A 10,478-nucleotide genomic window follows, 5' to 3' on the forward strand; every position below is an offset into this window, starting at 1 on the left:
TAAGGCACTCCTAGTGCCTTCACTATTCCTCCTCAGCAGCAGACGTATTCCTAGCTCCGGGAATGTTGGCACCAAGCCTCCCAAACTCTTCAAGAGTCTGTGCAGGTTGTGCTTTGCTGATTCCTGTTTTGAGGAGGTCTAAGTGTCCCATCAGCCCTTCCCTGCTGCACCCACACCACGGTTGTTCATGCAGGAGAAAAGCTGGAGGTGGATGGATGCATGGAGCACTGCAGGTGGCAGGGCTGCTGGAGAAAAGCTCATCTGCAGGACTGTGACCTCTTTTCACACAGTGGAGGACAACTGCCACACTAAAGAGAGTTTGGAGCTGGTGGAAAGAGGGGAGCAAGGAATTTGGCTTGCCATAATTACCGAATGAAACCACAGGGTTCTTGTGCCACTTCTCTCTCTGTCTGTATGCAGGCAAAGCTCCCATGTGGACTGCAAGGAGGCTTGAATGAATGTGAAATTGCAGACTGTAAGTGGATAAAGATGAGGACCTACTTCTTGTGCAAAGGGTGGCATGCTAAGGGAGTTACTGGGACAATCATAGATGCAGTCTTTGAGGAAATAACAACATAGATAAGGAAAAAGGTACAGATTATTTGCCTTGCCAAAACCAGTAAAGACAAGGGTACTCACATCCTGGAGCTGTCTGTTTACACCTCTACTCTGGGGTCTGTAAATCCACGCTTGCCTTCGTTAACCAGAGTGGGCCTCTCAGTTCTTGTGTGCCAGACCAACACCTAGAAGGAATCACAAAATGTTCAGGGGCTCTGGATGTCATGGAAACTCAAGAGCAGCGCATCCATGGCGTGGGATCCTCAGCAACCTGGGGCTCGTAGCTGTTTGATGCGTGTGATTTAAAGGGGTTGAACTTGGGAGAGACTTCACAGGTGCATAAAACAGTGACAAGAAGGAGGGATCATTCTGGACCGAAACCCCAGACTCAACCCTTTGCCAATCCTCCTGGATTTTCGAGAAGCAATCTGGGCACGAACTGTATGTCTGAGGCTCTTGATTAACACCGAGTGCACAGCACTAACTGTTCCTCAGTGCTCGCTGAGCTTCACATCTGTGAAGAGTTTGGCAGGCTCTGCCCGCCTGTCCCAGCACTGTTCAGCACCGACATGTGCCAGTGCAGGGCAGTCGTGGTGGAAGGTGGAGGAGCGTGGCAGGAGGCTGCAAAAGCTGCCAGGACCCAGCAAGGAGAATGTATCTTCAAGGTCTCTTGTCTTACCTTTGTGCAGTTGGCTGCTTTGGGCTCCAGCCCATCCATAGTCACGAGGTCCTTCAGCAGACTGGTCTCCTGGTAGCCTCCTTTAACTCCCTCCAGCTTGAAACTGGCCTGAGGCTTCTCCAAAATCAGCTTGATGCTGATAGCAAATCCAGCCATGTCAATAGCAAAGGGCCGGTTGGGGTCAAAGACGGTTTTCCAGCCCACCACCTTCCCCGCTGGGCTCACTTTTGGGGACTCAAATCGCAGCCCCCCAACGAAAGCCACTGGCCAGACCGACACCCTCCTCGTGTAGCGCATCTGTGTGCCAGAAAGAGAGCGCGCTGTGAGAATCCAACCCCGCGACGTTTGTCCCGACCCATTAGTGTACCATCCCCTGCTTTCATCGGCACCTGTCCTCCCCCGCTGTCGTCCCACACAATCACACAGCTCCCGGCAGCACAAGCTCCTGTTCACCTGAGCTCCTGCTCCAAGAGCTACAGCTTGCAAAGCCAGAAGGCTGTCTTAGCACGTTCCTCCCTGAACAGCAAACTCACCGCTTTTCCCTGCCCACGTTCAGTCCCTCAGAAGAAGGAAAACCTTTGGGTTTGTGATCTCATCTGAACTTTCATCATTTATTACAAAATGTTATCATTTTTTGTAAATGCCAAACACAGCTTCTACCAGGCCTCTAGTTCTGTGTTATCGACTCCACTCACTCCACCTTCACCCTCACGCAAGTCATCTCCTTCCCTGTCCGATGCATCCTTGTCCTCACTTATTGCCAATTCCCCCGACCCTTGTTCTTCCATCCATGGCTCCTGCCTAAAAGAGTGGGGTTTTACTGAAATTGTCAGAGAGGAGCTGGGAAGAACTAAGAAAGGATGAGCTTAACAGCAATCTAAAAAAAAAAAAAATCTGGAAACTGGCAGTGTGTTCCGATGCGTAACTCTGTGTTTCAAGTGGTGTAGTGCAGTTTGGCTTAAATTGGTGACAAGGGAGTTTACTGAATAATCATTTTTGAAAGTTTACAATAGACTTGGCATCTCACAAAAGCCAGGTTTCCAGCAGAAGTCTGGGCAAGCTTCTGTGATCCCAGGGGCACAGTCCTGTTGTGGCGGCTGGAACTCAGAGTACAGAAGGGCGATCAAGGAGAAAAGGGGAATTAGAAAATCAGTCAGCTTTTCTAACATCCCCTGCCCATCACAGCAGAGGATGCACAACAGTGCGGAATTATGCTTTGCCAGAAGTTTGTCTTCGGTGCTTATTTAAATCAGGTCAGCTATCCCTGAGGAGAGGTATGAATTCTGGAGCGTATATCCTCCGGTCCCTGGCAAAAGGGGCTCTAGCTGGTGCAACGCTGCGTGAGTGGCTATTCGTATCTGCAGCCTACCCAGGACAGCTGTGCTCTTTGCTCTTTCAGCCTTTCAGAGCACGGCTGCTGGGCGTGCAGAACGACAGGTTTGTATCTGCCCCGCACCCAGCTCCCACCGAGCCTGGGGTGGGCGAGGAGGGCTCTAGGCCGCATGCCAGAGCCCTTGTCTCCCAGCTAACGCTAACAATCCACGTGGTACCCCTATGTGAGAGTTCTTCACAAGTGCACCTGGCCTTAAGAGGCTTTGCAGCTCTATCCTGCTTTTCTATCCCATGTAATTTTACGGCTCTTACCTCTTCAAAGAGCTCCAGGCTGTAGGTGTTATCATCATCGGCAAAATACACTACGCCTTCCGGCGGTGCGGTGTTACTGAAGCTGTCCCTCAGCCAGTGCAGCCCCAGGTTCCTCTGCAGCGTCCCCCGTGGGGTGTGCGACGGGATCCAGGACAGCCCCAGCTTCAAGCTCTTGGGCGTCTCCACGTTGAGGTGGGTGAAGTTGAGCCCTGCCTTCTCCAGCAGGTTGGACACCAGGTTGGTCCTCCGCGGCGAGTCCTCCACCACCACCCAGTGCAGGTTCTGTACGTGTAGGAAGGTGTTGGCCAGGCGGGTCAGCTCAGCTTTTTGCACTGGCCGGGTGTAGGTAGGAGTGATAACAAAGATGGTCGGGAGGGTGTCTGACCACGGGGGAGGCCTGGAGTACACGTAATTCTGGATGACTTTAGGCGTTGCCCCTATGCTTTGCTGCTGCCGGATGCATGATGGGAAGCCTTCTTCTCTCAGCGCAGATGTACCATTGAGGAGAGCTTTAGAGGTCACGTTCTCATCTGTCTCTTCTGGGACGTAAGGAAGAAGAAGAAAGATGTTAGAGAACTAATCCCTGTGGGCTGCCTCCTTTCCAGGGAATGCTGGGGACACATCGGTGTGGAGTTGGTGCTCGGCGCATCAGCATCCTCTCCCCAAAGCCAGCCTAAGGCGCATGGTTAACGCACTCTTAAGAGCAGTTTGCGTGCCTGCTGTAGGCAAACCCTGAGGGGGCCTTCAGGCAAGTTTGGCTCTGTTTAACCCATCCCACGACAGAGCACTTCCTACCGAGGGTCTGCCCCAGCGATCCTCAAAACCAACCAGCACACGGACAGCAGAACTCTTGCACTTACTTCTCAGCAGGCTGAGGTAGCGGGTGGTTGGGTACTGGTGCCACAAGGTGAGGAGAAGAGCCCATGGCAAGGCAATCAGGAGCGTGGTAAGAAGGTTACGTCTCCTCAGCATGCTGCAGAGAGCTTCCAGTGCCCAGGCATCTCTCTACCTTTCAGAGCAGAGACAACAGTAAGGCCTCCAAAACATCAGTCACCGCAAACATCAGGACAGTAGGTCTAGAGGCCAAACTAATAGATTGAGTTTGGCTTGCTTGCAGGGAGGCATGCCAAAGGCTGGGCTGCCATCCAGCAAAGCGTTTGTCTAAGTTTACAAGGAGCCCCATTAACGCTGCAAGTTGCCCTGGCCAATTCCTTGACTTAGGGTTGTGCATGATGCTGATTTGGAAGCCAGAGGGGACTGTTACGTGCCCCCTCTCCTGGGCTGGTATTCCTTCCTCAGCTTCGTGGTGACCATTTAATTTGCTTCTTTTGTAGAATATTTTTAAAAGTGTGTGCAAGATTGGTGTTCCTGCACATGCAAGCGGCCAAAACAGAAAATGTCAGGCATCCTCAAGATAGCCGGCAGCTCTCTCACTCCTGCAGTTTTAATGAGGCAATCAGGGATGCACGCTATCACCTACTAAGTTTTCCACAAAATCCCTGCCTCAGTCGTCCCACAGCGCTGGTGATGCCTGCTGAAACGGTAATTATTCCACATCCCTTTCTAATCCAGGCTTGCAGTGTTTGGCCACTGCAGCATTTAGGTTAAATCACAAACTTTGGAACGCTTTAACATCTTTCTCAGCATTTCTGTAACGTACATGACCATGAGGTCTGAGGAACTGCAACAGTTAATATGTGTTTTCAGGATTCCTTCTATAAGGTGAGAGGAACTCAACTAAAATAAAGAGAAACAAAGGACAAAAGTATCAGGAATAACCACCAACAGGTGCTGGCTTATTTACAGGTGGTCCAAGCTACAGTAGTCCTGTGTTTGATTTTTCACAATTGTTGAGCACCATCAGCTCCCACTGGTTAATATGAATAACGAGCAGTCAGTCTGCCTGAAACCAGATCCTTGGCTTCTCAAGGTAGCCATGCCTTCACCAAAGTATCCAACATTAACGGTCAGTTTGGAAGATACAGACTCAAGTTTTTGGACATCTACTGCAAACGACTTGTTCAGGGATGTAACTGAGCCTTGCGTAAAGTCACGGTGTGGTAAGGTCTCAGTCCTTGTTTGAAAGACCCTTAACAGCCTGTGTGTAGTAAGTCATACACGCACGAGATCCCAGAGGTGACTTCTGGAAGCCCAGTGTCCAACAGGCTCGCCCAGAGCACGTGCTGCCGCCCGTATGGCTCTGGCACAGTCAGAAACGTTTCCCTCTGACTTCCAGCTTCTGCTTTGGTCCCTCTCTGGGTGTGAAACCTCCCGATACTGTTAATACACACCAGCAACAAAAGCAGCACTCCAGAAAGAGGGGAGCCACTTCTGCTGCTGCATTAATAGCAGCCCACGGAAACGCTGATGGGTACAGAGCAAAGTTACTCGTTAGCATCTGTGGACATTCTGCTCTCACTCCGAGCAGTCTGCCTGTTGTTTGATAGCTGCATTTTATTGCCCTCTCCCTCCTGGTAGTAGCTGTAATCTGTTTCCTCTGGGATTACCTTTCTGATGCCAAATACTTCTCCCGGTGGACTTCCCTGCTACCACAGCGATGCTCATTAGGAGGCTAAAGGGAGCATAAAACTTTCATTAGCCTCCTGCAGAGAGATTTCTGTTGGGAAACTGCAGTCGCACGCCCTGGGAAGCGGCGAGCTGCTGAGCGACACAGCCCTACCTCGTGCTCTCCTAGGCTGAAGGCAGCTTGAGGGAAGAGGGAGATGGCATCACACTGATACAAAGGATGGAAAACAGTTTCAAATTGGTTGGCTCTAAACTCCTGCTCTGCCAGGGAATTCCTAGGTGTACTGGAGGCCATTCATCAAAACCCAAGGTCCTCAAAGGGACGCAGGCACGCGGAGTGCAAAGGAAACTCCTTTCCCAGGATCTGGACCCAGCAGCTCCTTATCTGTCCAAAGGGGAAGAAGGATTGCCTTGAGTTGCGCAAGAAGGAACATGATGACTGGTCCAAAAGGGCCCTGCTTTGGAGTGAGAGCAGCCACATGGTACTCCTGGAAGATATCAGGGAATCCTATTCTAAATTCATACCCTGTGACCTTCTTAGGACCCATCTTTCATTTTTTCTCTGACGTTTTACCTTGGTGTCCTGAAAAAACAAGGATTATATGATTGCAGGGCTCATCACTACCCTACTGCCAGTAACCATCAAGCCCGTTTCAGCCAAATGTGACAGAAGACTGGTGTGTCTCAGCAAGTTTTCTGGCAGGCAGGTGGGTACTCGCAAGCTCTGCTAAGGAAACTGCTGCAACGCGAGCTCGTTCCTTGTTAGACACCAACGGCACCGTGCTGGAGCAATCCCTCTAGGAAACCTACCCCCACTGCTCCCCAGACCAACCGTTCATGGTGGCAATCTGTAACACCATGGTGGCCATTCCTCTACTTTCAAGCTACGGAAAACTGATGAAGAAGCGGGCCAAGGAGTCTGTGTGGCCAGGGGCACACGGAAGCGTTTTGATGATGCCAGGAGGAGCAAACATGCTGGCTCTGCAGAACTTCATTCCCTTCTGATGGCTGTGTCCGGGGCAGGTACAAGAGGCTCCTTGCAGCTCTAGTGCTGAAGGCATAGGTGTTGGGTAAGGTACAGATCTAGGCTGGACACGGGCAGGATGGTGTTACCCACACAAGGGGCTGCTTTCCTTCCAGGAAAAATTCTCCTTACCAGTGTAGTAGCGCAGAGCAAAGCTTCCCGTCACTCGGGGCCGTGAGAACAAGGAGGGCTCTGTACCGCCCTGTAACGGCAGCAGACACCTGGGTCCACCCGGGCCCTGGCTCGGGGTCATCACAGCTCCTCGCTTCCCCTGGGATGCTCGCAATTACCAATGTCCCTGCACTGGAGTCAGGCAGCCGGTGGTTTTTCCCTTTAATAAAAGCCCTTAATTATACAGGCAGAGTTTCTCTGCAGCAGGCCTGCCACTGCTGCAAACTCGGGTCGCTTGTGGAGGGGAGGAGAGGAGGAGGAGGCGGCAGTGGCAGCTGTGTTACCAGGAGAGCACCAGAGGAGAGCGGATCAGAGTTAGAGGAGCTTTAACGAATTCCCTTTCTAGTTCTTCCTCCTCCTCCTCACAGCCAGCCCTGTTCATGCTTCCCGAACACTGCAAACAAGCGGAGATGTTGCCTGCGTGTGCAACTCCCCTGGTGCTCCTTGCTCATTTATTTCTACGTGCACCTTCTCTCTATCGCTTTTCCAAAGCACGCAGTGCTGAAGAACTTCCGCCCCACTGAAAGCACCAGGTCGCTTGTGAACCTCACAGAGGAGTCTGACGTTAATGCCATTTTCAGAAAATCTCTCTTGGAATGCTTTATTTTCTCTTTTAAACCTTACCTTCTCTCTCCCACTGCCGCCCCCTGCATCACGCTTGTGCTCTTCTGTGTTCCTTTACATCTTTCACCTGCCTTTTCTCGGTCCCCTCTTAAGGACTGTGTCCTCTTCCCTGATTCCAAGACTCTGGATCTCTTGATCCAGAGGGATCAAGAGGGATCAAGAGGGATCTTAGATATTAGAGGGATCTCTCGGCCCACTAATAACTTCAGCCTTCATCTTCACTCCTTCCCCACACAAAGGCCTTTTGCATTTTCTTAATGTCGACCTTGCATGGAGTACTTCCCACAAAGTGGTCCATTAAGGCATCAGCCCACGCTCTTGAAAACACAGCATCAACACCCCGTCACCTGTCAGTTCTTCTGGGTAGCCTGCTGATGGCCCCAGCAGGGCTCCCGGGGGTTTACTGCACATATTTCTACCTACTTTTTATAATTAAAAATAAAGTCCCCTAAGTGGCTCAGATTAATTGCATGCCTGGCTGGCAGGAATCACTGCGTGTATTGTTGGCACAACCAGCTACCTTCCTTCTGCCTTTAATAGGATTCAGAGTAGATCCTATTAAATGAGATTCAAGATCAGAAGAAAATTTTGTGATCATCTAAACCCATCTCCAGCGATCACCCCGTAATTCCGGGGTTTAAGCTGTAGAGGGCAGGGACCGTCTCTTAATGTGCTTGTACAGTCCTGCACTGATCCCAACAGGAGCCTTTGGATGCGACTGCAATACAAATATTATTGATTGTACTCTCTTGCTGGTTCTTCTCCTCCCTTGCTATTTCCCCTGTCCTACCTATTCCCTTTTCTCTTCCCTTTTATTTTTTTCCTAGTGTCTCCTGCAGCCCGTTTGTGTTACACACCCTTAACAAGATTAGCTGGATGTTTGATGGATGCCTTCAATATGCTGCCTGTAGCCTTCTTGAGTCGTTTTCCAATTACACATCCCTCTTCTTAATTTCATCTATCAATCTTCTTCTCTCCATTAAAAAATAAACAAACACACACAGAGCACAGAGCTGAGCATGATGGGGACAAAATGTTTCTCGTGCTACTCTCGCTGTACGCCGCTTCGTCAGACTTCTCGATTCCCAGGACACAACAGCGTCCAGTCTCCGTTTAAGCTCAGGTGGAGATGCAGAGGGCATTCATCTAAAAGGATTCAGGAGAAGAGAAGGAGAGAAGCGCGCGGAGGGAAGAGCCCGGCCCCAGCCTGGATGCCCCAGACTGATGCTGAAGAGAAGGTGTGGCTGAGGCTCGGAGCATCACGTGTGACCGATCCCTTCGCCTGCTGTTGAGGAGTTACCAACACAGGGTACACTTCGCTAGAGGCACGGCACCTCAGATGTTGGGGCCGGGATAAGGAATCCCAGGCTGGAGAACAACCCAGGCGGCCTCACTCTTCAGATTCAACTTTAAGAGGTCACACGTGACTTTCTCCCCGAGTTGCAGCATGGTTTTAAAGGACACGTTGGGTGAATGGTAGAGAAAGGTGAACGTTAAGGAGGAGGTTCAGCCGACTGAGGATCATAAGGCTGATGTGTGAGTTAAGGTGACAGTGATTTTCCTGCATCCCTGTTGAAAAGCTCTTCAATTTACATCTTTTTTGATAACTCCGAAATGGTTAGCATCACACAGGCCTTGGTACTTCTGTTCTGAGGTTTCACGTCTGCCCTCCACCCACCTCATTCAGCATGAGAATCACACCTTTCAAAAAATTTGCCCTGTAAGAAAGATGATTTTGCAGCCTCTGGTTCGGGGCAGCCAATCTGCCTGAGCCAGGCTTACCACAACCCAAATGTTGACCCAACCCCAGCCCCAGGACTGCATGTTGGAGACACAGGCTCTGAAGATCAGCATTTTTCCCAGAGGGACAAATTTTAGAACCCAAATTCTCCCCCGGGAAGATCCCGCCATCCAGTGTAAAGACTTTTCTAGGCAAGCACCCAAAGCAAACTAGTCTCAGCTAATGGAGCCAAAAGCTTCAAGAAACACCCCCTAACCTTGTTTTTTACCACATTTGCAAGCCTACTGTTCTGCACGTGCCCTGGGAGGAGAGAGGCATGGATTCGGGAGGAGAGAGGAGCGTTGAGGGGCAGAGCTGGAGCAGAGCTGCCGCCTGGTGCAGATGAGTCTTAATTTCACACACGGAAACCGTCAGTGAGGTTTTGGGCCTGTTTTGCCTGCATTTTGCTGCCTCTCTCCACCAGCCCCTAGCCACCTTGAGGAAGTCCATGCAGATTTCATGAGTTCCCTAACTCCCGGTGTGGGAGATGTGATGCTGAAGGCAGAGCTTTCAATTATTGATGAGAGCGACCTCTCTTTAAACAAGGGATGCATAATTCATGGCAGCACCGGTATTTGTGGTGATCAGCAACGGCTCCGTCTCTGCTTTGCTGAAAGCCATGGGAAGCTGCTGTCCCCTCTCCCCGCTCCCCATTCCCTCGGGCCCATCAGAGCCTTCAGCCGAAACTTCAATACCGTTTTTAATCGAGACAAGCCGAGATGCTGCGGCGCTTCCCCTCGCCGGGCAGCCCCCCGCCTGCTTGAGATGTGCACGGTAAAGTGGGAGGATGGATCCCAGGAACCACAGAAGTGGGTGGAATGGGTTATTGCTCTGGGATAAGCAGGGGTAATTACTGGGCAAACATAGCCGCGACAGGACATTTCTCAGCAGCGGGACTCCTCAGACCCCGAGACAGGTCTGCAGGATGGAAAGGAAGGCTACATCTAAAGGAACCCTTAGGGTTCACATCCAGCTGCATTTCTTGTGGGGGTGGCAAACACAAGGGGAAAAGGGACATTTGGTTTTCAGCTCAGTGAGCAGCAATTTCCAATTTCTCCCCCCAAACTCTTCTGGAAACAGGTGGCTTAAAAGCCAAAAAAACCCACCAAAACACAAAGAAAGGAAGAGTATTTTGGTCTGGGAAGGGATATTTTAGTGATGGAACGGGGAAGGGAAAGGCTCTTTCCCAAACCCACCGCTGGGATCTTGACCTCCCAGTAGCACAGCCAAGGCGAGCCACTGCGGTCCCGTCCCAAGGTGGAAGGGTGCTCTTCTCCTGGGATTTTTACCTTCTCCTTGCCACAGGCCTCGTGAAGGGCTCTGGGCAAGCAACACTCGCCACCTGAATGAGGTGAGCGCGTCCCTACAGCTTGTGGGGACAGAGAGAGAGACAAAATTAACGGAGCCCCCCGGAGAGGCAAACCCCAGAGAACTACAAATAATGAAACAATATGGGGAAGGATGGCCAAGTC

At 51.0% G+C, this 10,478-nt stretch overlaps 1 protein-coding gene across 1 annotated transcript; it reads right to left on the reverse strand.

Annotated features, from left to right (window-relative positions):
* Window positions 1-656: 656 nt before the first annotated feature.
* LOC104514038 (galactosylgalactosylxylosylprotein 3-beta-glucuronosyltransferase 1-like) lies at window positions 657-3,853 on the reverse strand. The gene is made up of 4 exons (XM_010157574.1): window positions 3,742-3,853; window positions 2,882-3,420; window positions 1,238-1,534; window positions 657-743 (listed from the first exon to the last, which is right to left on the reverse strand). Exons 1-4 carry the CDS (start codon window positions 3,851-3,853, stop codon window positions 657-659), a joined length of 1,035 nt encoding a protein of 344 aa, XP_010155876.1.
* Window positions 3,854-10,478: the final 6,625 nt, after the last annotated feature.

Source organism: Eurypyga helias, unplaced genomic scaffold (genome assembly GCF_000690775.1).
Source record: "Eurypyga helias isolate BGI_N326 unplaced genomic scaffold, ASM69077v1 scaffold19378, whole genome shotgun sequence".
In the NCBI taxonomy this organism is placed as follows: Eukaryota; Metazoa; Chordata; class Aves; order Eurypygiformes; family Eurypygidae; genus Eurypyga; species Eurypyga helias.